The sequence below is a fragment of the Schistocerca cancellata genome, chromosome 6 (assembly GCF_023864275.1).
Source record: "Schistocerca cancellata isolate TAMUIC-IGC-003103 chromosome 6, iqSchCanc2.1, whole genome shotgun sequence".
NCBI lineage: Eukaryota > Metazoa > Arthropoda > Insecta > Orthoptera > Acrididae > Schistocerca > Schistocerca cancellata.
Genome location: NC_064631.1, coordinates 558,116,993 through 558,144,958, shown reverse-complemented (window position 1 = coordinate 558,144,958; position 27,966 = coordinate 558,116,993). Strand labels below are relative to the sequence as shown.

At 43.0% G+C, this 27,966-nt stretch overlaps 1 protein-coding gene across 1 annotated transcript in view; it reads right to left on the bottom strand.

Moving 5' to 3' along the window:
* The window catches only part of LOC126190761 (uncharacterized), a 484,901-nt gene that overhangs the window by 396,144 nt on the left and 60,791 nt on the right, over nt 1–27,966 (bottom strand). The window contains exon 2 of the mRNA XM_049931276.1: nt 19,310–19,466. Within this exon, the coding sequence (XP_049787233.1) occupies nt 19,310–19,459 (150 nt within the window). The 5' untranslated portion in view covers nt 19,460–19,466. The remainder of the gene's footprint in view (nt 1–19,309; nt 19,467–27,966) is intronic.

Sequence of the window (27,966 nt, the reverse complement as noted above, 5' to 3'; positions counted from 1 at the left end):
CAGGGACACGCGTGTAGGATTTGTAAGACGACTTTGCCTGTTTCACGGTTCAGTCTTATAGTTGTCCGGACATATGCATAGGTAGTACTTCGACTTGTTTCCCGTCTCCACAGCAAATACTCTTCCATGGAAGGAGGACAACATAGATCGCAAGAAATTCTGCTGGGTAAATTTTATGAAACACGAGTTTGAGGTAGGCTCCACGATAATTCTGCATCAGTCAACGTATATCTCGCATACAGGGCATAGGAACAAGATAAGAGAGATATATGGTTCAAAAAGTAGATTTAATAACAATATTACACACAGAACAGCAATATGTGTAAACATTTACTGCACTTTACGCTTTTGTTGTGTTCGCTCCGGGCCGCTGATATCTGGAAGAGATTATTTTTAATCCTGTTGGTATGATTTTTGAATGTGTGCAAAACAACGTCGTAGGCCTGAAATCCGCTATGCATTTTTCTTGGGGAAAGTACAGTTGAAATGTGCACAGCGCAGTTGCTCCCTCGCTACCTCCGTGAACTCTTCCTGATGATTCGCATTCGGGAGGACGACGGTTCAATCCCGCGTCCGGCCATCCTGATTTAGGTTTTCCGTGATTTCCCTAAATCATTCCAGGCAAATGCCGGGATGGTTCCTCTGAAAGGGCACGGCCGACTTCCTTCCCTAATCCGATGAGACCGATGACCACGCTGTCTGGTCTCCTTCCCCAACCAGCCAACCAACCAACCATCTTCCTGATGATTGGTCAGAAAGTGTTCATAAAACAGGAGACACCGTCTACTCTGCAGTTCCTGTCATTTGATAACAGTTTCCTCCCGACGTCAGGGGCAACGGCCTTGCCGAAGTGGATACACCGATTCCCGTCAGATCACCGAAGTTAAGCGCTGTCAGGCGTGGCCAGCACTTGGATGAGTGACCATCCGGGCCGTCATGCGCTGTTGCCATTTTTCGGGGTGCACTCAGCCTCGTGATGCATTGACGAGCTACTCGACCGAATAGTAGGGGTTCCGGTCAAAGAAAACCATCATAACGACTGAGAGAGCAGTGTGCTGACCACACGCCCCTCCTATCTGCATCCTCAGCTGACGATGACGCGGCGGTCGGATGGTCCCGATGGGCCACTTGTGGCCTGAAGATGGAGTGCTTTCCTGACGTCACATATTGGTTCTGCGTGCTTCATACTCGCTCTCTTGTAAGGTGTTAAAATGCTCCACATCTCATCAGCTAGGTGCCCATAATCCTTACACATCATAGATTTCTCTTTTAACCCTTTTTGCTGCAGCTCTAAAACTTTTATCTTTGAATCGCTTGGCCGATCTGCAATGTTATATGATTTCACCTACTGTTCACCAGTTTGACGGTGATAACAGCAGACATTCATTCTCCTGTGGTCGTTTAGCCTGAGGACAAATTTTTTTTACATAGGCTCCAGATGATAGTTACCACATGGTCTTCCCACCAACCAACTACGTCATGAAAGAAACATTTCTGGTTGACCCATGCCTGGCAACAAGCACCGAATCCTAACAGTTCCCATGCTAAGCGGAGCAAATATAATTTCCAGTATCCTGTACCAACCTTTTTCGGACCCTTTATGTTTTTAATGATAATAGTTAGGTTGCCAGAGTGGCTGATACGGATGAAATCATAACCTTGCACGACAACTCCAATTCTGGTGTAGATTCTTTGAAGCCTTGACGCTGCTGCTGCCGAAATATATGCTTAATAGCAAGAGGCACAACTATAATTTTCATGTTCAGACACCCCATCATGTTTTGCAGTGGACCACAGAAGGGTACTGTGCCTGTTTTAATCTGTCACCCTTAAAATGCAGTTTAGGTATTTTCCGTTTCGACACAGAATTTCGATGTGTATTATAACAGTTTAACAAGATCCTGGAATTAGGAAAAAATGTTTCCTCAGACAAAATATAGCACTTATGCATGATACGCATGTCGTCTGTGTAAGCAATCTCCTCCTAGTTTATAGGTATATAATTAAAACTGCATGCGGGTAGCGATACACACTAGTAGACAATGCACTTGCAAAGGTCTGCACCAAGAGATTGCTTAGAATATACCTGACAGTTCATCTTTTCAAGGGAGTATTGCTGTGCGGCACTACGTCACGCCGTTAACACATGTTCCATTAAAAAGTATTGCTTTCTACTACATAATCGCCAGTACTTCAGCAGAGCAATAGCACAAGATGGGTGACGTACTCGTAGATTTCCACCAAAGAGATAATCTACAGAAAGACTCGTCACTACAGTTTTCTAAGGCATACACACACCCTGCTAAAACATACCACTGATGTATAATATGTTTTTCGTCTGTGCTACCAACCTCCTTCTACTGTGTAGACATTTTCAATTAAAAAAACTAAAGGTAGACAGTACACTGCTTATAACCTTTTCACGCTCGTGATACTCTGCAAGATGTACCCATACACCAGGCAACTATTCTGTTATCATTACTGCAGAACGACTACAGTGCTATATATAAGTCTTACATTCGAAAAGAGCCAATGCTATTTCGGTAAATCCACATTTTTTAGTTTAATGTGGAGAATAACATCCTGGACTGAGAAAAAAATATGTAATACTGTGACACTTACGTGTAAGACCTGTGTCCCCTCCGCCACACACCGTTGGGTGGCTTGCGGAGTATAAATGTAGATGTAGATGTATTAGTGAACACAGGGCTGTCGTAGGAAGACTGAATATTGGAATCCCCTAATCCTCGAAAAATAAGCGAAAAATATATCTATTCAAAAAAGCAGATAAAAAATCACTTGACGCCTTCCTGAGAGACAATCTCCACTCATTCCAAATTAATAATATAAGTGTAGACCAGATGTGGCTTAAATGCAAAGAAATAGTATCGGCAGCAATTGAGAGATTTGTACCAAATAAATTAACAAACGACGGAGCTGATCCCCCTTGGTACACAGAACGGGTTAGAACACTGTTGCAGAAACAACGAAACAAACACGACAAATTTAAACAGACGCAAAATGCCCAAGATTGACGATCTTTTACAGAAGCTCGAAATTTAGCGCGGACTTCAATGCGAGATACCTATAACAGTTCCCACAACGAAACTTTGTCTCGAAACCCTGCAGAAAATCCAAAGAGATTCTGATCGTATGTGAAGTATGTTCGCGACAAGAAACAATCAATGCCTTCTCTGCTCGATAGCAATAGAGATACTATCGAAGACAGTGCTGCCAAAGCACAGTTACTAAACACAGCCTTCCGAAATGCCTTCCCAAAAGCAGACGAAGTAAATATTCCAGAATTCGAATCGAGAACAGCTGCCAACATGAGTAACGTAGAAGTAAATATCCTCGGAGTAGTGAAGTAACTTAAATCACTTAATAAAAATATGTCTTCTGGTCCAGACTGTATACCAATTAGGTTCCTTTCGGAGTAAGCTGATGCATTAGCTCCATACTTAACCATCATATACAACCGTTCGCTCGACGTAAGATCCGTACCCAAAGACTGGAAAGATGCACAGGTCACACCAATATTCAAGAAAGGTAGTAGGAGTAATCCACTAAATTACAGGCCCATATCGTTAACGTCGATATGCAGCAGGATTTTAGAACATATATTTGTGTTCGAACGTAATGAATTGCCTCGAAGAAAACGGTCTATTGACACACAGTCAACATGGGTTTAGAAAACATCGTTCTTGTGAAACACAACTAGCTCTTTATTCACATGAAGTGCTGAGTGCTATTGACAAGGGATTTCAGATCGATTCCGTATTTCTGGATTTCCGGAAGGCTTTTGACACTGTACCATACAAGCGGCTCGTAGTGAAATAGCGTGCTTATGGAATATCGTCTCAGTTATGTGACTGGATCTCTGATTTTCTGTCAGAGAAGTCACAGTTCGTTGTAACTGACGGATAGCCATAGAGTAAAACAGAAGTGATTTCTGGAGTTCCCCAAGGTAGTGTTATAGGCCCTTTGCTGTTCCTTATCTATATAGACGATTTAGGAGACAATCTGAGCAGCCGTCTTCGGTTGTTTGCAGATGACGCTGTCGTTTATCGACTAATAAAATCATCAGTAGATCAAAACAAACTGCAAAACGATTTATAAGAAATATCTAAATGATGCGAAAAGTGGCAGTTGACCTTAAATAACGAAAAGTGTGAGGTCATCCACATGAGTGCTAAAAAGAACGCGTTAAACTTCGGTTACACGGTAAATCAGTCTAATCTAAAAGCCGTAAATTCAACTAAGTACCTAGGAACTACAATTACGAACAATTTAAATTGGAAGGAACACATAGAAAATGTTATGGGGAAGGCTAACCAAAGACTGCGTTTAATTGGCAGGACACTTAGAAAATGTAACAGACGTACTAAGGAGACTGCCTACACTACGCTTGTCCGTCCTCTTTTAGAATACTGTTGCGCGGTGTGGGATCCTTACCAGATAGGACTGACTGAGTACATCGAAAAAGTTCAAAGGAAGACAGCACGTTTTGTATTATCGCGAAATATGGGAGAGAGTGTCACAGAAATGATACAGGATTTGGGATGGCGTTTTTCGTTCCGACGGAATCTTCTCACGAAATTCCAATCACCAACTTTCTCCTCCGAATGCTGACACCGACTTACATAAGGAGGAACGATACAAAGATAAATAAGGGAAATCAGAGCTCGTACCGAAAGATGTAGGTGTTCAATCTTTCCGCTCGCTATACGAGATTGGAATAATAGAGAATTGTGAAGGTGGTTCGATGAACCCTCTGCCAGGCACTTAAATGTGATTTGCAGAGTATCCATGTAGATGTAGATGTGTCGCCTACACAAAACTGTTGCAGCCAGTCTATTAGAAGATCCGTTTGTTTAACATCTGCCAGATCCAAATTGTAACAATAGCGTACTTAATGCACTGCTGTAGTTGTTAAATTACGGGACACTGACAGGCACATGCCAGCTTTCTGTCAGATAACTTTCTTGCAATATCGCTGCAGCAGTAGCCCTGACATTACGGATCACTTGTGTCGTGGCAGAATCTGATATTTTTCTGTAAAGCACACCCCGATACAGCACTGAGTCGCTACTAGATTAGAGGAGTGTACATGTTGCCTCTGGAGTGCTATCCCCACAATGCTTTAACAGTTGGAAAGAAAGGACATTCTAAAGACCTAGCATCAAACCACAACTTCGGTGTGAAAGAGGAAACCTACCAGGGAAGCAGTATTGTTATTGTAACAGCGATAACACTGTTATATCTTTCTTGGCTAAAGATCGTAATGTTACCATACTTGAAGCTACAATTTCCAACTGAGGAATCTACGGTGTGTTTACCCTTATTGAAGTCTGTATAAATGTATTAAATACCAGCAAAATATTTTTTCAAAAATATTGTGCTCGTTGTACTCAATACCAATCAACCCCCTGCAGTAGGCGGAATTATAATGCAGACTCCAACAAAGACGACACATGTTTTTTGCATACAGTAGGGTCTGTATCATCTGGTAACAAGTGATGCAATATGGGGATAGGACACTAGAGGCAACATGTACACTCTACTAAGCTAGTAGTGACTCGATGATAGATTGGGGTGTATTGCACGAAAAATATCGGATTCTGCCACCACAACAACGGTCTGTAATGTCAGGTCTACTGTCGCAGAAATAACGCAGCGAAGTTATCTGACAGCCAGCCAGTGCATGCCTGTCGCTGCCTAATTATTTAACAATTACGACTGTGCCTCAGATACCTCTTGCTACAAAGTGGAACTGGCACACATTTCAAAAATGGATGTTCAGGCCAACTGTGACAGATGTGTATCGGCGACACAGTTCTTATACGTAAGTGCCGTATTATAAAAGCTGGAGATAACATTTTTTTTCTCAATCCAGAATATTGTTCCCCACATAATAGTAAAAAATATGGATATTACTGAAACAGCATTGGCTCCTTTCGAGTGTAACTCTTACATGTACCACTATACTCATTTTGCACTGATGACAAGAACAGTGAAGAGTTGCCTGGTGTATAGGTGCGCATTCCCGTCTGTTACGAGCGAGAAGAGGTTATAAGCTATCCTCTTTCTGCCTTTAGTTCTTCTAATTAAATATGTCTACACACCAAGAGGAGGTTATTAACATAGATGAGACATGTATTATACTTCAGTGCTGTATTTTAGCAGGATGTGTATATGCAGTTTTGTAGTTTTCTGTTGGTGGGAATCTATGTTACGCATCATATTACATCTTTCTGCTGCAGTATTGGTGTTCTTTGTAGGATAGTAGTATTTCAACATAAGAAGAGGGTGTATATTCAGTAGAAGACAATAGTTTTTTAACGGAACAATTGTTAATGGTGGGAGATAGTGCCACACAACAAAAGTCTACTGAAAAAAACTGAACTGTTAGGTATATTGAAGACGATTCTTGGTGGAAGTCTATGTTGTATTGTATTGTATTGTATGTTAACTAGGGACCTAGAAACGACGGGGAGGCTCCGTCCCTGCCGCAGCCGCAGTGGTCCACAACCCCACGACGACTACCGCAGTCCACTTCACCCCTCCGCCGCCACACCGAACCACTCTTTCAGGGTTATAGTGCGTTTCGGCCCACGGTGGATCCTCCCCCCCCCCCCCCCTCCCAGGGAACGTCTCACACAAGACAATTGTAACCCCTATGTTTGCGTGGTAGAGTAATGGTGGTGTATGCATACTTAGAGAACTTGTTTGCGCAGCAATGGCCGACATAGTGTAGCTGAGGCGGAATAAGGAGAACCAGCCAGAATTCGCCGAGGCAGATGGAAAACCACCTAAAAACCATCCACAGACTGGCCGGCTCACCGGACCTCGACACAAAGTCTATGTTACACATCTGTATTGTCTACTGGGGCAATTCTCTGCCTGCCTATAGTTTTAATTACATACCTACAAACTAGAAGGAGACTGCTTACACAGATGATATGGGTATTACACATAAATGCTTAATTATGGCTCAGGAAACATATTTTCCCTCATTCCATGATCTTTTGAAAGTGTTATAACGCACACTAAAAATCTATATCGAGATAGGAAGTACGAAAATTGCATGTTAATGGTGACAGATCCAAAAGGCACAACAGCCTTCTGTGGTCCACTGCAAAACTCGATCTGAGACTGAACATGAAAGAAATGTTTGTGTGACATACTATTACACATATACACTCCTGGAAATGGAAAAAAGAACACATTGACACCGGTGTGTCAGACCCACCATACTTGCTCCGGACACTGCGAGAGGGCTGTACAAGCAATGATCACACGCACGGCACAGCGGACACACCAGGAACCGCGGTGTTGGCCGTCGAATGGCGCTAGCTGCGCAGCATTTGTGCACCGCCGCCGTCAGTGTCAGCCAGTTTGCCGTGGCATACGGAGCTCCATCGCAGTCTTTAACACTGGTAGCATGCCGCGACAGCGTGGACGTGAACCGTATGTGCAGTTGACGGACTTTGAGCGAGGGCGTATAGTGGGCATGCGGGAGGCCGGGTGGACGTACCGCCGAATTGCTCAACACGTGGGGCGTGAGGTCTCCACAGTACATCGATGTTGTCGCCAGTGGTCGGCGGAAGGTGCACGTGCCCGTCGACCTGGGACCGGACCGCAGCGACGCACGGATGCACGCCAAGACCGTAGGATCCTACGCAGTGCCGTAGGGGACCGCACCGCCACTTCCCAGCAAATTAGGGACACTGTTGCTCCTGGGGTATCGGCGAGGACCATTCGCAACCGTCTCCATGAAGCTGGGCTACGGTCCCGCACACCGTTAGGCCGTCTTCCGCTCACGCCCCAACATCGTGCAGCCCGCCTCCAGTGGTGTCGCGACAGGCGTGAATGGAGGGACGAATGGAGACGTGTCGTCTTCAGCGATGAGAGTCGCTTCTGCCTTGGTGCCAATGATGGTCGTATGCGTGTTTGGCGCCGTGCAGGTGAGCGCCACAATCAGGACTGCATACGACCGAGGCACACAGGGCCAACACCCGGCATCATGGTGTGGGGAGCGATCTCCTACACTGGCCGTACACCACTGGTGATCGTCGAGGGGACACTGAATAGTGCACGGTACATCCAAACCGTCATCGAACCCATCGTTCTACCATTCCTAGACCGGCAAGGGAACTTGCTGTTCCAACAGGACAATGCACGTCCGCATGTATCCCGTGCCACCCAACGTGCTCTAGAAGGTGTAAGTCAACTACCCTGGCCAGCAAGATCTCCGGATCTGTCCCCCATTGAGCATGTTTGGGACTGGATGAAGCGTCGTCTCACGCGGTCTGCACGTCCAGCACGAACGCTGGTCCAACTGAGGCGCCAGGTGGAAATGGCATGGCAAGCCGTTCCACAGGACTACATCCAGCATCTCTACGATCGTCTCCATGGGAGAATAGCAGCCTGCATTGCTGCGAAAGGTGGATATACACTGTACTAGTGCCGACATTGTGCATGCTCTGTTGCCTGTGTCTATGTGCCTGTGGTTCTGTCAGTGTGATCATGTGATGTATCTGACCCCAGGAATGTATCAATAAAGTTTCCCCTTCCTGGGACAATGAATTCACGGTGTTCTTATTTCAATTTCCAGGAGTGTATTTTGGCAGTAACACCATCAAACCTTGGCAGGATCTTTCCCAGAATTGACTTGCTATCAAACACATATTTTTGGCAATAAAACCATCAAAGTTTGGCAGAATCTACACCATACCTGGAATTGATGTATACGGATATGACGTCATCCCTTTAAACTTGTCTGACCACCACCTCATGAACATTAAAAATGTAAAAGGTCTGCTTCACCCGAAATTATCTTGCAGAGAAAGCTGGAAATTCTATTTGTAAGATATTCCTTTTAACGTCGGTATAATTAGACTTTGGTGCTCATTACCAATCATGGGTCAAACCGAAACGTTTCTTTCACGAGGCGGTTGGTTTGTGGGAAGACCTCGTGAAACTTGGTATCTGGAGACTATGTAAAAAAATGTTGTCTTCCGGCTAAACGACCACAGGAGAGAGAATATCAACTATTACCACCTTCAAACTCGTGAAAGCACGTAAAAGCATATAACAAGGCAGTTCGGACAAGCGATTTGAAGATAAAGTTTTAGAGCTGCAGCAAAGATGATTAAAAGAGAAAACTAATACATATAAGGATTAAGTGGACCTGCCACATGAGTCGTGGACGGTTCAAATGACTCTAAGCACTGTGGGACTTAACGTTTGAGGTCATCAGTCCCCTAGACTTAGAACTACTTAAACCTAACCAACCTAAGGACAGCACACTCATCCATGCCCGAGGCAGGATTCGAACCTGCCACCGTAGCAGCCGCGTGGTTCCGGACTGAAGCGCCTAGAACCGCTCGCTCGGCCACAGCGGCCTGCTGAGACGTGGAGCACTTTAACACATTACAAGAGTACGAATACGACGCACGCAGAACAAATATCCGAGGTCAAAAAAAAATCCTCATGTCAGTCTCCTATGAATTTAATAAATACTTTCTGATCAGTCATCAGGAAAGATCTCATGTAGGCAGCAAGGGAGATACAACGCTGTGGACACTTCAAACTCTGGAAAAATCTTACTCGTTTCCCCAAGAAAAATGCTTAACGAATTTCAGGCATTTAACGTTATTTTGCACACACTCGAAAATCATAGCGTCAGGATTAACAATAATACCGTCCAGATATCCACGGCCCGGAGCGAAACCAAAAAAGCATTGTAGGCTTGATTTGTACATAGACTTCTTCTCACGGCAGCATAAGGCACAACCATTAATGCTACTGGACATTTCGAGAATGCCCTCAGTACGTAAGGAGTGCGTTGCCTGAATTCGAAATAATCACCCTTGTATCACACTTGCACACCTAAAGAACTGATATGACGATTTGCTTAAGTCTGCACTCGTAATGCTGGTCCTGACGCTAGGCGACTTTATGCTTACAAGTTGGTCACGCGATCATGATCTCGTTTCCGGTTAATGTTCCTAAATTTATGAACACAATTACTCCAAGCTGTCATATGGCGCATGGCGGAGGTTATTTTATACCAATACGAGTCATTCCCTTTCCTACTCGCAAATAGACTGAGGGGAAACGACTGTCGATAGGCTTTCGTGTTCGCCATATTTTCTATCTTATCTTCGTGATCCTTACGCAGATTCTACGCTGGCGGCAGTGGAATCATTCTGCCAAGTGCCGCAAATACCGGTTCTCTTATTTTCTCATAAGTGTTTCGTGGAAAGAATGTCGCTTTCCCTACAATGATTCTCACTGAGTTCACGAAGCGGTTCCATATTACTCACATGTTGATCGAACCTAACAGTAACGTATCTAGTTGACACTACTGATGAAATCGCATTACATGATGGTTGTTTTATGATGTGTGTAGGTGCTGCTTTCACATGTATATTAGAATCCGTACTGTTCTAACAATATGAACACATAACATTAGCCGGTCGAAGTGGCCGAGCGGTTCTAGGCGCTTCAGTCTGGAACCGCGCGACCGCTACGGTCGCAGGTTCGAATCCTGCCTCGAGCATGGATGTGTGTGATGTCCTTAGGTTACTTAGGTTTAAGTAGTTCTAAGTTCTAGGGGACTGATGACCTCAGAAGTTAAGTCCCATAGTGCTCAGAGCCATTTTGAACATAACATTATGTGTTGCAGTGTCCTGCACCCCAATCCCAATTACCCACCACAGTTTACCTAAGAGTACCCACCTGGTTTGTCGCAGCTGTTCCTTTGGAGGTGTTGTGTACAATGGAGAGGTTTATGGTTGTGAAAAAATCCAGGAGAGTGTGTTGTAGTGATATACCGGGTGGTTATAATTAAACTTTCCCTATTTAACACGTTATAAAGCGGAAACCAATTACCGTATAAGTACCAAACTTGGTAGCATTAATGTCCAGAGTATGGGGTGCATGATTCCATGCGTCACAGCGCCACCGTCCAGTTCCATCTACGGCCACCAGGTGCCGTGGTCAGCCATCGTGGTTCACAGTCTCATACAACTGATGAGTCGCAGTGCACTTGTTGACGTGTCAACATGAGCTTGGACAAAAGCAGCAGGGCATTATTGGTGAAGCTCTATTATCAAAACAACAGTAATGCTGCAGCTGCACTTCGAGAATACCGCCGGATGAAAGGATTACTGAAGGGTCCTCTCTCTCCACCTGCTGCGCGGAGCATGGCAAATGGAGATCTGGGCGTCGCTCCGGGAAGAGGCCAACGACCGGTTGCTATGGCAGACAACGCTGCGCGCAGTTCCCGATCGTCAGGCAGTGCACGTCAGTTGAACATCCCGTGGTCCACTGTACTGAAGGTGCTTCGACCCATTCTCAAATGGTATCCATACAAGATCCATATCGCACAGCAGCTTACGCCACAGGACGCAAAAGGACGTGTTGACTTCGCTCTCCATTTTCTGGCAAGGATTGAAGTTGACGAGGGCTGGTCTTGGACCATCCTGTGAACATACGAAGCTCATTTTTCTCTGACGAGTGCGTTGAACACACAGAATTGCCGAGTGTGGCGATCTTCACCTCCAGTCATGGTGCACGAAGAGCCTCTGTATGATGAACGTGTCTCTGTATGCTGTGGCTTCACGGCTACGTTCATCATTGGCCCATTCTTTTTTGAGCAGGTTGGCGCTCAAGGACCAAAGACGTGCAGTGTGACTGGCCAGCGTTACAATAAGCTTCGCCAGCATGTCATACCCGCTGTACAGGAGAGATACGCATTGAACTCAACAGTGTTCATGCAGGATGGTCCCTCGCCGCACATAGCTCGTGAAGTTCACCTGCTTCTCGGAAACACATTTGGAAACGATCGAATTATCAGCCGATCGTTTCCAAATGCTTGGCCGGCACGATCACATGATCTCACTCCCTGTGATTTCTGGCTGTGGGGCTACCTGAAGTTCAGGGTTCACCAGGGGAACATTCACACATGTGCTGGTCTGAAGCGCAGCATATCAAGAGAGGTAGCCAGCATACCTACGGACATGCTTCGTTCTGCTGTGCAGAATGCAATCCTGCGCTTTCAGACTCTTCTGGGCACTGACAGGCGCCATATTCAGCCACTTTTGTAGCAGTAATGGTACCGGTATGTAATGGTATGATGTACCGCAACAGCACATTAGAAGTGCTTCAATTGAACTTATTATGCATTATTTCTCTTCCTCATGTCCTTGGTATTAACGCTCCCAAGTTTGGTCCTCGTACGATAATTAGTTTCCGTGTTCTAACGTGTAAATAGGGGAAGTTTAGTTATATCCACCCGGTATATTACTTCCCAGTACACACATCCCTGACGGTTGTTCACTGATATCTGTTGTTTCCACGAGCAGGATGGATTTTAATGTACTCTTCGACACATACCTTAAGGGGCTCCGGAAAGGCTCAAAATCATGAAAAGTTCAATTTTTACTTTTTTGCGTTTTCTGAATCTGCAGACTATTACCTTTTAATAGATATATAATTTATTCAATTCCGAAGACTACAACTATTTTTAAATTTTTTTTGAAATGTGTTCTACATGGGCGTGACCCACTGTGGCGCTGTTAAACTTCTGTCAAATGGTGTTATTATTAACGTCCGTGTTCATCAGGTACATTTTAGTGATGTGAGATAAAGTATGTGTTGTGGCTAACCTGTGATGGTTCAATATATATCGCTGGTGTGATTGTCGATTGTTTCATGTTTATTTACTCTGTCGTTATCTCGAAAATATTCGTAATTAATTATGTTTCTTGAGTCTCTGTTTTGTTGAAGTGTAATAATGAGTAAAAGTAAAGTTATTAGAAATCCTCTGAATGCTTTTAAGAAAAGGAGAAATGTTGGAAAGCCAAAGGTATGAGTTATTACTGTAAATAATAACATTCTAACATGGTACGAGCGATGCTTGCTTTAGACAAGGAACGCCTTCGGGCTGCAGACAGGGCTGTAAAGAGTCTAGAAATACAAGCAAGAGTAAACAGGAGGAGGAACAAGAGGAAGCTGGAGGAGGAGTTTGCAGAGGATGAAGATAATCCATCCTATGGATCTGGAATGCACTAAAAAGTTAATCCAATCTTTGTCGCTCGATTCCCAAAACTTTTATTTTCTCATACTAATTACATGTTTTCTAAGGATCTTCCAAACATATTTGTTTCAAACTTTCAGTAAATGTTACACAGTACCTTCTGCATAATTTAACACAGCCTTTTTCCAAAAAACTGTATATTTTTGAATATATAAATAAAAAATTGCAAAAAAATGTTGTGAATTTTCATTACAATTGAAAAAAAAATCATCTTTAATAACTGAACTAAAATTTTGTAAAATCCCTGTGTTAAGTTGTAGCCCATATTCCAATAAATAATCTGTAAAAAGTTCAACTTCCTACTTCAAATACTTTGTGAGGAAAGATGTAATTTATAAGCGTTATTTTAACATTGCAAGTATAGGGCGTTCCGGAGCCCCTTAAGGTGGTACAGTCCCCATATATAGACACGGGGATCACCTGAGAAAGTCAAATGGCATTTAAGTTCCTAAAATAAATTTCTAAGTCACACAGAGGCAACGGCTTTGCCGCAGTAGTAGCACCGGTTCCCGTCAGATCACCGAAGTTAAGCGCTCTCGGGCTGGGCTACCACTTGGATGGGTGACTATCCGGTTTGCCGAGCGCTCTCTGCAAGTGGAGTGCACTCAGCCCTTTTGAGGGAAACTGAGGAGCTACTTGATTGAGAAGTAGCGGCTCCAGTCTCGGAAATGAACATACGGCTGGTAGAGCGGTGTGCTGGCCACATGCCCCTCCATATCCGCATCCAGTGACGGCTTTGGGCTGCGGATGACACGGCGGCCGGTCGATACCGTTGGGCCTTCATGGTCTGATTGGGGGGAGTTTAGTTTTTAGATCACACAGGGGGACGTGTTTGCACTTTGTCCATGTTGGAGTTGGGTTATACTCTAGTCGAAATCTTTACGTCAGGGCAATGAGACTATGTAGCACCCGGCCAGAGTATGCCTTTGGTTGTTCTATGGTTTTCATGTTTAACAATTTGTGTAGTGAAACAAATACACGATTTCACAATTTGCATGGTGCGCCAAATACACTATTGCCCTAACGTGGAGTTGGCTGAGGACGAGGTCCTTTCGGCTATCAAGCACATCCACATATAGCACTACTCTCGTTCTGCAGTAATAACAACACACGCGTGTTGGCTGCTGTAGCAATATGCCTTCTAGACTGTCCTCACCGATGGAACATTGTTCGGCTAATATACAGTGCCTTACATATTTACTTCGTTTTCTTACGTATTGCGCATAACTCTAGTGTTTTCTTGTTCCTTCTCTGTTTATATAATATACTTCATTAACTAGATAATCTAGCTCATGCACTGGTACGAGGTTTTATCATTCTTTTCTTCGAATGGGGCGCCACAGGGTACGAGGGGCCCTCTGGCAGTCACGTTTCTCTAACCATTTCTCGTCTATGCGACGTTCTGGTGTTAGCGTCAACAGAGGGCGCAGATTATATGCGGCAGTCTGTTTTCATTCATTGCGCTTCTTTAACTATTTGTTTTGTAATTTTTATATTATTCTGTGTACTCGCAAAGCTGTTTACTATTTATGTCGTTATCTATAATACTGCCACTGGAGCATATGTCAATTACTGTCTCTTAACGTTTTCCTTTTTAACACTTTACCTTTTGTCGCTCTTATTTCATTGCTTTTTATTACTGTAATGCCTCTTACACCTTATAAGCCCATTACAGACTTTACAGAGCAGGCAAGTCTCCGAACCCCACGTTCTATGAAGAGTTGTGGACATCCAACCATTTAGTGCCCAGTGGTAGTTTCACAGTCCTTCTACCTCTTTCCGTAGATGTTCGCGATAGTAGCACGTGAACATTCGACTAGTTTCGCCGTTTTCGAGATACTCACTCACAGGCTCTACGTTATAACAATCTGCCCTTCGTCAAAGCCGTTTACCTCAATGGATTCCCCCATTTGCAACCCATATCTTCGCTAGGGTCATCCCCCGTCCGTGTCTGCTCCGCTTATATGTTTTTGTTGCCACGTCACTTCCCTGCAACACCACCTAGCAGCATCCTGGCAGTGGTCATAATGTTTTGGCTTATCTGTTTGTGCGATCAGCCAATTCAATCATTAGATGATGTGGCCTCTTCGAATCGTGGATTCAGGTAGGCTTTCAGAAGTCTTCTCCAAGTGGGACGGTCTTGGGCAGTTCTCTGCCAGGTGTTACCAGCGATCTTCTTGATGTCTTTGTCCCATCTGTCTGGTGGTCTTCCTCTAGGCCTCCGGTGCTCTCTCGGACTCCACTCCAGTACTAGCTTCGTCCATTTGTTGTCTTTTCTTCTTGCAACATGGCCAGCCCACTGCCATTTCAAGGAACCTACTCTCTCTAAGATGTCATTAACCTTCGTCACAGACCGGATGTCATCTGCCCTTTTCCTGTCCTTTCTTGTATAGCCCAGCATTGATCTCTCCATGGCTCTCTGTGCTGTCCTAAGTTTCCCTTTTGTGAATGAGTTCAGTGTCCATGTCTCGCAGCCATACGTCATTACAGGAAGAATGCATTGATCAAATACTGCTTTCTTCATATTTACTGGCATTTTTTATCTGAATACTTTTGAATTCTTCCCAAATGCTTGCCAGCCAAGCTTGATGCGTCGATAGATTTCTGGTCTTATGTCTCCCTTCATATTTATAATCTGGGCAAGGTAGACATATTCACTGACCTCTTCTAGTAGACTGTCCTTGACTTTCACATCTCCAGCTGGGACCCATTTGTTGGATATTACTTTTGTTTTGGAAAGGTTCATGTTCAAGCCAACCAGCTGACATTCCGATGCAAGATCTGTAACTAAGTTTTGGAGCTCTGCGAAGTCTTTGGCCAGTAAGGCAATATCATCAGCAAATCTCATATATATATATATATATATATATATATATATATATTGGCTGTTCTTTGTGTATTTTACTGTACCAGTTAAAATATATCGCAATTAAATGAAGGGTCTCAGGCCAGCGTGCAACTATTCGTAAGAAAGCACAGTCTTGTAGGTGTTTAGTAGATCACTTCTTTCATGGATGGTGAAGTACATTCCCTTACAATTGCTGCAAATCAGTCAAAACGTGGAATATGCTTGAGTTCACTCCAGGTGTTTAGTCCTACGTATTTTCGGTGTAAATTAAATAAAAGTTCAAATAAAACAATTATCTGCGTCAGTCTTTCTTTTAATTTTATTTCATGACGCGTTTCCAGAGTGGAACAATGATACTGTGTTACAAATTTGCTAGCTGGATACAGCCAGTTGTTTCTTGTTGCTTTATTTTTAATGTGTTCCAGTACACGGAACCCTGCGGATCGTCATAAATATGCATTTTGAACTTAATTTTCTCACAGAACACAAAACAATAACATAGACAAACTAAAGATGATCATTGAAACATATCTTGTGGCGCTTTTCCTGTTGCATGCAAGGGTGATCGCAGAGAAAGCAGTGAGTGCACCAACTTATACTAAAACAACTGACACAAACAATGTCAGGATGGCAAACAATGAACATTCGATATAAATGTATAGATGATTTACTTTAACAATAACTAGGTTCAGCAATGCTGCTTATCAGGGCACTTGACAGTGAAGAGGGACTTGGTGCGTTGCAAATGTGGATATTAACAAAATCAACACTACATAAAGTAACTTCATAATGTGAGCCTTAACTAAATCCATCACTCCGTCTTTAATAGCATTGTAAGTAATGCCCTGTTTTCATGAGTGGACAAATAATTTTATTTACGTTTGCGCCCAGATGTCCTGGTAACAACAGTCATCAGTTACCCAAGGGAAGGGAACCATGTGCGACATCTGTCTACGAACTGTGTAAACTTAGAAACTTCCTGGCAGATTAAAACTGCGTGCCGGACCGAGACTCGAACTCGGAGAGCTTCTGTGAAGTCTGGAAGGTAGGACACGAGGTACTGGCAGAACTGAGGCTGTGGGGACGGGTCGCGAGTCGTGCTTGGATAGATAGCCGGCACGGTAGCTCAGCGTAATCGGTCGGAAGGTTAGCAGCCCTCTGCAATAAAAAAACTGAGTGAATAGATCATCGATGAACTTGAATGGATGACATGGGACATTGTAATGGTACTTGAATTACGTAACCATTACGGCTCCTCACCTCAACCTCTCGATACCAGCAATATTCTACTGTGTTTCTGTAAAATAGTTAACATATTTCTGTGACAACATTCAGATTTGATTTCATTAATGTAGAGTTCGGAGTAGGTATTAAAATCCATGGAGAAGAAATAAAAACTTTGAGATTCGCCGATGACATTGTAATTCTGTAAGAGACAGCAAAGGACTTCGAAGAGCTGCTGAACGGAGTGGACAGTGTCTTGAAAGGAGGGTATAAGATAAACATCGACAAAAGCAAAACGAGGATAATGGAATGTAGTCGAATTAAGTCGGGTGATGCTGAGGGAATTAGATTAGGAAATGAGACACTTAAAGTAGTAAAGGAGTTTTGCTATTTGGGGAGCAAAATAACTGATGATGGTCGAAGTAGAGAGGATATAAAATGTAGGTTGGCAATGGCAAGGAAAGCGTTTCTGAAGAAGAAAAATTTGTTGACATCGAGTATAGATTTAAATGTCAGGAAGTCGTTTCTGAAAGTATTTGTATGGAGTGTAGCCTTGTATTGAAGTGAAACGTGGACGATAAATAGTTTAGACAAGAAGAGAATAGAAGCTTTCGAAATGTGGTGTTACAGAAGAATGTTGAAGATTAGATGGGTAGATCACATAACTAATGAAGAGATATTGAATAGAATTGGGGAGAAGAGGAGCTTGTGGCACAACTTGACTAGAAGAAGGGATCGGTTGGTAGGACATGTTCTGAAGCATCAAGGGATCACCAGTTTAGTATTGGAGGGCAGTGTGGAGGGTAAAAATCATAGAGAGACCCCAAGAGATGAATACACTAAGCAGATTCAGAAGGATGTAGGCTGCAGTAGGTACTGGGAGATGAAGAAGCTTGCACAGGATAGAGTAGCATGAAGAGCTGCATCAAACCAGTCTCAGGACTGAAGACCACAACAACAACAACAATGTAGAGGTACTTTGATACATCGATATGTTTATATTGCAATGATATTATTCTTATGTGTATTCTTTCTTTTGTCACTGTGATCTTTGACGTACTTGTAACTCTGAATTTTGGGCGCGTAAGCGGTTATTGGAGAGTCAAGTCTTGGTCGCCATGTTGAAAAGACGCAAATTGTAGTCAGTTTATGAAATGTGAACTTTAACAGTGAGGAAGATATTTTCAAGTATGTTTTATATTGTGAAGTGATGTTGCAACAAAAGTAATAAAAAAAGAAGTGTACTTAAACTCGGAGTGCTGATTACTTTTTTACATCACCATTGTCCTAACTTGCAAAAGTTTAATCTTCGAGAATGGTTTGTGAAGCGCATCTATAAAACTTTTGAATATAGCAGAATAACACCTAGGCCTCTTTGCATCCGAGCTTGGAATCATCACTACCTAGATTTTCGACGATTGAGCCATGAGTTTACAACGCGACCAGCGTGGGAAACACGAAAAGATGAGTGCCTAGTTTATCCATTATTTCATGAAATGACTTTATTAGCTGTGCTCTAATGACACCTGCCACATAATACAACTTTGTTGTTGCCCGAAAATGCAATATTTAGCAGCGTGAGCAACACTACAATCATAATTAATTTTTGACCTTTGTTGTGGTAGGGTTGTTAGAACATCCACCCCGAACAAATACAACGAACAGTACGGAAAAATGAGACCAACGAAGAAACACAAAAAAAAGATAGCTCAGTCGGTAGAGCACTTTCCCGCGGAAGGTAAAGGTCCCGAGTTCGCGTCTCCGTCCGGCACACAGTTTTAATCTGTCAGGAAGTTTCATATCAGCGCGCACTACGCTATAGAGTGAAAATATCATTCTCTGTAAACTTTGTTCGATGTGTGATAGTATTTTAAACTGTTTGTGTATCATATTTTCTGAGGAAGCAGTTAGGGGCCAGCCCAGCATTTACCTAACCCAGCGTGAAAAACCACCTAAAACTCACACTCTGGCTGACTGGTGTAGCATTAATCCAGCACAGACTCGACACGGGTCAGACTCACCTTAAACTCTCTCAAGCAAGCATGCTGCATGCTTAGCTGTACGAGCAGGTCACAAGTAAATCAGTCAGTCCAAGCACCGTAATACAAAGTACTATGTAAGGCACTTACAAGCTCCAGACCGACTGCCCAATCGGGGCCGATCTCCGGGAGTTTGCCGATCCACCTGACGATGCCACCTTGAGGCAGCCCCGTACCACTGCCCAACCACACGACTCGTTCACCCACCAGAACGGGCGGACGGAACATCCACTTCTCCATCTTATGCCTGTGGATGACGAAAGACAGTGAAAGTTAAAAACAGCTGTCTCAGCATCTAGTACTAACACTGATACATCAAAATATTATCGCAGAGCAGAGAGACATCAGAGACACTGTACCGTTGTAAATCCACGGAGCACTAGGTACGAAATCCCTGAAAGAAATTATTATTTATTTGTATATATTGCCATAAACTTTTTGACTTATTACCTAGACTTACAACAGGTTTCATATATTACAGTTATGGTGTCACTGATTCATAGTTAATTTTACAATTACCATCTCATAAAGTTGTTACTTTGTTTTCAACTTTTTATGAAAATTCTGTAACTTATGCTAAATGAGGATTAGGAAAGGTACTAAATTAACAACGGTGATTGGTTTTAAGAAGAGAAAATAAAGAAGAGAGGAAATGTAGAAGCTGTACGGTGTCCGCCGCCAAAGTAGACTAGATATAGAGAGTGGCCTCAGAAAAACTGGATGGCATGTGCTGCCTATGGACCAGATAGACTGTTGTAATACCTCATTCAGGTCTCCAAAACACTACAGTCCCTGTTTCATGCATCTGATGTTTACTTATAATTTTATAATCTTTTTGAATGTGTCCTTTTGGTATACAGTAACCAGGCACGATCTTATTCCAATTGTCTACAGTACATTGTATCTATACTTTGTTGTACAATACCTGGTAATAAGTTTTATTTCAAATGTTATGTTCTTTTTATTTGTGTTGAATGAATCCTATGTGCGTGTAATTTACTCTGGCTTTGGCTATACATGTATGTTCGCATAGTCATGTTAGCTTTTGCTTAGCCTGAAGGGACCCACTTCACTTGGTCTTTGGTTTCATTTATTTTCTGAGATCACTAACTAATTTGAAATATTCTGCAACCTTATTTCACTTTTTATCACTTTAAATTTTCCTTCATTCACTCTAATCGATTTCCAAAAACATACAGACGCATGCATCTTCTCATCACCTATATACACTCTTCTGAGCTGAAACATATCCTCACCACAATAGGATAATGGAGCATGCGACACATTCTCTTACATCCTGGAACGTTTGGAACATTTTCGAACACTCCAGAAAATTCTGGAACTTACTAAAATATTCTTGAATATTTTCGAACCTTCTGGAAGAGTCTGTAACATTTTCCTACATCCTCGAAACCTCCATAACATTCTGTCCGGAATGTTCTAGAACAATCAGGAGCATTTTGACCAGCGTCGGCCATTTCGACACTATATTCTCAGATGTTTCACCAACTTCCTATAAGAAGTCCGTTGGTAGGATGCCATCTTTTGACTCATGTTTTCGAACCCAGCCCTTGTAGTTCCAAACCGAAACCTTCATGGATGAGGGATGGAGGGCTGCAGGGGGTGATCTGTGGAGTTATAGGAGCACACACAAACAATCAACCCGTGTATTTATTATATAACAGCAAACCCAGCAATGCTAAACAATTGGTAATATGTGTGGGAATAGGATAATCATCCTAAACTCCTCCCCTCCCCCTCCCCTTCTCTCTGCCCATCTCCTCCTTGCCCCTCTGTTTCTAGACGTTGTCTTCCCCCCTCCCCCCTCTCTCTTTGTGCATCACTTCTTCCCCCCCTTTCCCAATTCACTTCCTCCACCATCTTTTAATATCGACCTCCCCCCCCCCCACGCGCGCCCTCTGTACCTCTCTCTGACCTTGAGCCTTATCAACGAACAAAGAAATGTCATTTTTAGAGTTCCGTGCCTCAGTCGGTAAAAACCGAACCCTTCCAAGTTCGCTTTGTTTTCCGTCTGCCTATCTGTTCGACTGTTAAGAACCCTTTATCTCAGGAACGCGTAGACGTATGAAGTTCAAATTTATATCACATAATCACTTGTCAGTGTAAAAATTAAAAATTTTAAGCTTCTAAGTCAATTCAGTCAAAAGATACGCCCATATATGTCACATATTTTGATACTAGGAAACTCACTCATCAAAACCTAGCATTATGAATCAAGAGACACGGTTTCACAGTAAAAGAAAAGGAAAAAATCCGAAAATTGTTAATTTGCAGTTATGTAAAACGAAAAATAGTTTTTTGTCATTTTCCATGCGCCTGTCTGTCCCTCTGTTAAAACCATTTCTGGTCTATAACAGTTTGGCTTATCTAGTTCAAATTTATGTAACATAATAAAGCCTACGATCCCTTAGCGGCGTAAAACATTTAACGTCCTAAGTGAATACAGTCAAAAGATTCGGCCATTTACGTCACATGTTCTGAAACTCGCAACAAACTCATGAAGACCTATAGGGTACTTCCCGATGATGCAATGTTTCACAGCACAAGTAAAGCAAAATAACCTGAAAATTGTTGAATTGTAACTATATCACACAAAAATCATCTTTTTGCCATTCTGACATCCGTAGCATTCATCATATCTCAAAAACATGATAGACGAACATTACTGCATGCAAACATAAAATGTAATTTGTAGTCATGTTTTTGTACGTAAATTATAAAATACTTTATTAAATCTTCTATGACTACACATGTAAACTGAATTCCCCTGCTCGTTTGTTCTTGTATGCCCCTGCTAATCTGAGGAACTACTTTAGAGATTTTGATACGGTCTTGCAATTCCCGGGACCCATATCTTGCCAGTATCTATATCAAAAACAGGCAAAAATCGTTGAGATTCTCCGTTCCCAGTGTATATAAATATACACTGAAGAGCCAAAGAAACTGGTACAGCGGCTTAAAATATCGTGTGGGGCCTCGCGAGCACGCAGAAGTCCCGAGACTAGTGTCTGAAGCAGTGCTGGAGGGAACTGACACCATCAATCCTGCAGGGCTGTCCGTAAATCCGAAAGAGTACTAGGGGGTGCAGATATCTCCTGAACAGTACGTTCCAAGGCATCCCAGATATGCTCAACAATGTTCATGACTGGGGAGTTTGGTGGCTAGTGGAACTGTTTAATCTCAGAAGAGTGTCCCCGGAGCAATCTGTAGCAATTCTGGACGTGTGGAGTGCCGCATTGTCCTGCTATAATTGCCCAAGTCCGTCAGGATGCACAATGGACATGAATGGATGCACATGATCAGACAGGATCCTTTCGTACGCGTCACTTGTCAGAGTCGTATCTAGACGTATCAGGGGTCCCATATCACTCCAAACGCACATGCCCCACACCGTTACAGGTCCTCCACCAGCTTGAACAGTCCGCTGCTGCCATGCAGGACCCATAGATTCATGAGGTTGTCTCCATACCCGTACACGTCCATCCGATCGACACAATCTGAAACGAGACTTGTCCGACCAGGCTACATGTTTCCAGTCATCAACAGTCCAACGTCGATGTTGACGGGCCCAGGCGTGTAAAGGTTTGTGTCGTACAGCCATCAAGGGTACACGAGTGGGCTTTCTGCTCCGAAAGCCCATATCGATGTTGTTTCGTTGAATTTCGCACGCGGATACTTGTTGACGGCCCAGCACTTAAATATGCAGCATATTGCGGAAGAGTTGCAATTTGTCACTTTGAACGATTCTCTTCAGTCGTCGTTGATCCCACTGTTGCAGAATGTTTTTCCGGCCGCAGCGATGTCGGTGATTTGATGTTTTACCGGATTCCTGGTATTCACGGTACACTCGTGAAATGGTCGTACGGGATCGCTACCTCGGAGATGCTATGTCCCATCGCTCGTGCGCCCGACACCAAGAATGCCTGAAGATGGCAAGAAGTCGGCTTGCCGAAATATCGCGCTTTTTGGACGACGCTACCCGGCTGAATACCCGAGAAATTTTCATGACTTAAAACTTGATAATCTGCCATTGTAACAGCAGTAACCGATCTAACAACTCCGCCAGACACTTGTGGTCTTATACGGGCGTTAGCGTATTCTGCCTGTTTACATATCTCTGTATTTGAATACGCATGGCTATACTGGTTTCTTTAACGCTTTAGTGCATATATATATATATATATATATATATATATATATATATATATATATATATATATACGTTTGTACGAAACCCCTCAGTGCGCGAGTACTGCTCTTGGAGAAATGTTAACACTGTCATCTTGTGAACTGACTACATCAAATTGAGAACAAGAAGTGAAACTAGAACTAGCTTGCTGTATTTTTAACAAATGTTTACCACTCTTTTTAGGTCTTCATTGGCTGATTCCAGTTTTGCTATATTACTTTCAGAAACTGATTTAATTGTTGTTTATGAAGTTATTTTTTGTGATGCTCAACCCATGATAGTTACTAAAAAGAGGCAATAAATATGTGAAATGTTTAGTGCTGAAATGTTGAGATACAGAAGGGCTAAAACACTCTTAAATATTCTGTTTTAAAGGAAAGGAGTGAAAATAGACTAAGTAAGGTGATTTTCTAGAATGTGTGTTTTCTAATACGTAATCTGAAAAGTGACAAATTATATAGAATGAAATGATTAAAAATATCACAGACTGACTTTGGTAATACTTCAGAATATAGACCTATTCAAAAAAGGACATCACCGCAAGTTTTTACTCATTACAACAAGGTAACAAATATCTCTTAAGGTATTAGTATGGCAGTCAGTAGATTAGCTTTTTTTTCCATTGCTTAATTAGCTCCGTCGAGTAAGCTGAACCCTGTGATCGGGTTTTACCACTTTGTTTCTATGACTTACACTTACACTTTTTGGGTTTTAATTAAAAAAGTGATTTCCATACTATAGTTCATGCATAGTTCGCAGTTTTTTATTTAAGATCAAAAAGCTTCCCTATCTGAGTGAAAGTAGTGGACACCTAACTTACCATTCCCATTTCTTTCACAGTCATGTACTTGAGTTCTAAGCACATGTAAATGTTTGTGCCAAATTCCGTTGCAGTTTCTTACTTCGTCGACTAGAAGTCACTACATTCACATAACATGACCATATTGTAGAGGGCTGTCAGAAACAGTCTGAAAAGCTTGTAAGGGTATTGCAGGGTAGGTTGTGATAAGAAATAATTGTTAAGAAAAAAATTCGATATGTTGCGCCAGTGCCGAGTTAATTAGCATTGAATTTAGTCTATCAGGCCATTGCGCGCACCAATTCACGTGGCCTCCAGAAACGGTGTTGTCAAATGTGTTCTGCACTTAATTTCCTAAATCCGAAGACAAGAGCGATACAAAAATTGGGCATGGGATGTTAGTAAGGATCGAACCCGAGCCAAAAGCTGAGTAGTCTCGTGCGCTATCATCTACACTTAAATTGTATCTGGTGGGTCTCTCGAATTTGCGCGCGAAACAGCCTATTGGCTAACTTCAATGATAATTAACTCCGAAACGGCGCAACGACTCGAATATTTTTCTTAACAATTATTTCTCAGCACAGTCTACTTTACAAACATTTTAGCCGGTTTCCGACCAGCCTGCGTAGCTCTCCCAACTTTTCTTCAGGACTGCTCCTCGAACCGCTCGGAATTACTCGAAAGAATTCGGAAGTTATCGTGACGCTTGCCAATCTACACGAGCTGATATTAACAAGGGGAAGGCCTCAGAAACGCCAGCCGATTCGAATCATATTTGGCAGTTCGCTTGTGTACAATCTAAAGTGAAAGACTCAAGACATGTTGTCTCAGCACAGCCGTTTTGTAGAAAATTACGCATAAAGTTTATGACGTGCAATCGACTCAGAACTGATGAGAACGTTAGATAATTGAAAATTGAGCATTTTCAACATATATGGAGTCCGTAAACTAGAAATCGATCGAAGAATCTTTTCCGATTTCTGTCTCACGTTATCTGTGTGATTGTTCCAATTTAAATTTTTCGTAATTGTAATTCCTATGTATTTAGCTGAATTGAAAGCCTTTAGATTTGTGTAATTTATCATGTTTGAAATTTAACGAATTTCTTTTAATACGTCTACAGCTCGTGGTCTTGTGGTAGTGTTCTCGCTTCCCGCGCAAGGGGTCCCCGGTTCGATATCGGCGGGGCCAGGGATTTTCCCTGCGTCGAGATGACTAGGTGTTGTTGTGTTGTATTCATGATAATCATTCATCCCCATTACGGTCGGAGGAAGACAATGACAACCCACCTCCACTACGACCTTGCCTAGTCGGCGGTGGGGGTCTCTCGCATCGTTCCCTGCGTTCCTCGGAGTATGGGACCTCATCATCTTTTAGTACGCAAGTTGATTATCTCACATTTTTCCTTACTCAGAGACAATTGCCACTTCTCGCACGGTACAGCCATCGAGTCTAAGTTGGTTTTGATTTTCTAATGACTTTACTACGAGGTAAAAAGACAGAATCCTCTGCAAACAATCTAAGGGGGCTGCTCAGATCGCCTCCTAAATCGTTTGTATAGAACAGGATTAGCAGAACGCTATTCATTTTTCAGTTGACACTCTACACGAGTTCACCGTACTATTGTAGTGCTACAGCTGTTACATCAGTGATGTTGGCAACAGTGATAAAGATAAGAGAGTCGACAAAAACGTACCGGCAAGAACTAGGGAGCCGAAGCTCAACCTAGCACAGACAACTTACGTATAGACTTCGTGCCACTTCTCGCTCCTGCCGAGCTTTGCAACCTGACAATTACTGTATGTGTTCAATAGGCAAAATTTAATCTCATATTGATTACAACTAATAACTGCCATACTTTAAGAGAACGACTTTAAACTCACAACAAAAAAAAAAAAAAAATTCTTTTTGTTGGGGCGCGGAAGTGAGGGGGGTCAATCTACGCCCCTGTACGAGAGGCAGTTGTAACTGCTGGGTATATGAGGAAAGTAGCTTCAATGACGCTATTTTGCATAGTTATAATCAGTGAACGGGTAGTATTCTAATTACAAGCCAGTAAGCCTTATATTCAACTTTTCTGTTTTCTGTAAAATCCACAGCGTGGTGGAAAACAAAACAGCACATTTTGTATACAGTTTTTGTTTGAAAATATAAAGGGTAGTCAGATGCAGTCGCAAAAGCTAGTAAGGGTATTGAAAGGATGGGTTGTACCGAGAAATAATTGTTACGAAAAATTTCGACACGTGTGTCGTTTCTGAATTAATTGCCTTTGAAGTTAGCCAATCAGGCAATTGCGCGCGCAAACTCAAGCGAACCGCTAGAGATGGTGCCGCCAAACTTGTTCTTCGTTTGATATCCTAAAACTGAACAAGAGAGCGATACAAAACTGTAAACTGGGCGGTAATAAGGATTGAACGCGAGCGAAAGGCTGAGGAGTTTCGTGCGCTATCATCTACACTATGATAACAACAGACTCGAATTGTATCTGACAGGGCGCTTGAATTGGTTAACTTCAATGATAATTAAGTCCGCCCCAGTAGCTGAGTGGTCAGCGTGACGGATTGCCGTCCTCCGGGCCCGGGTTCGATTCCCGGCTGGGTCGGAGATTTTCTCCGCTCAGGGACTGGGTGTTGTGTTGTGTTCATCATCATTTCATCCCCATCCGGCGTGCAGGTCGCCCAATGTGGCGCCGAATGTAATAAGACCTGCGCCAAGGCGGCCGGACCTGCCCCGCGAGGGGCCTCCCGGCCAATGACGCCAAACGCTCATCATCATCAATGATAATTAACTCGCAAACAGCCCAACGTATCGAATTTTTTTCTTAAAAGTTACTTCTCAGCAGAAACTACTCTGTAGTACCCTAACAAGCTTTCCAGACTCTTTCTAAACACCTTGTGTATAAGGAGAAAGAAAATACACTGGAGCGACAAAGAAACTGGTGTAGACATGGGTATTCAAATACAGAGATATGTAAACAGGCATAATACGGGGCTGCGGTCGACAACGACTATATAAGACAACAAGCCTCTGGCGCAGTTCTTATATCGGTTACTGCTGCTACAATGGCAGGTTATCAAGATTTAAGTGAGTTTGAAAGTGGTGTTACAGTCAGCGCACGAGCGATGGGACACAGCATCTAAGCATCTACGAGGTAGCGAGGAAGTGGGGATTTTCCCGTATGACTATTTCGCGAGTGTACCGTGAATAGCAGGAATCCGATAAAAACTCAAATCTACGACATCGCTGCGGACGGAAAAAGATCCTGCAAGAATGGGGCCCACGACCACTGAAGAGAATCGTTCAACGTAACAGAAGCGCAACCCTTCCGCAAATTGCTGCAGATTTCATTGCTAGGCCATCAACAAGTGTCAGGGTGCGAACCATTCAATGAAACATCATCGATATGGGCTTTCGGAGCTGAAGGACCACTCGTCTATTCTTGGTGGCTGCACCACACAAAGCTTTACGCTTCGCCAGGGCCCATCAACACCGACATTGGATTGTTGATGACTGAAAACATGTTGCCTGGACGGACAAGTCTCGTTTCAGATTGTATCGAGTGGATGGACGTGTACGGGTATGGAGACAACCTCACGAATCCATGGAGCCTGTATGTCAGTAGGCGACTGTATAAGCTGGTGGAGGCTCTATAATGGTGTAGAGCGTGAGCAGCTGGATTGATATGGGACCCCTTGATACGTCTAGATACGACTCTGACAAGTGACACGTACGTAAGCA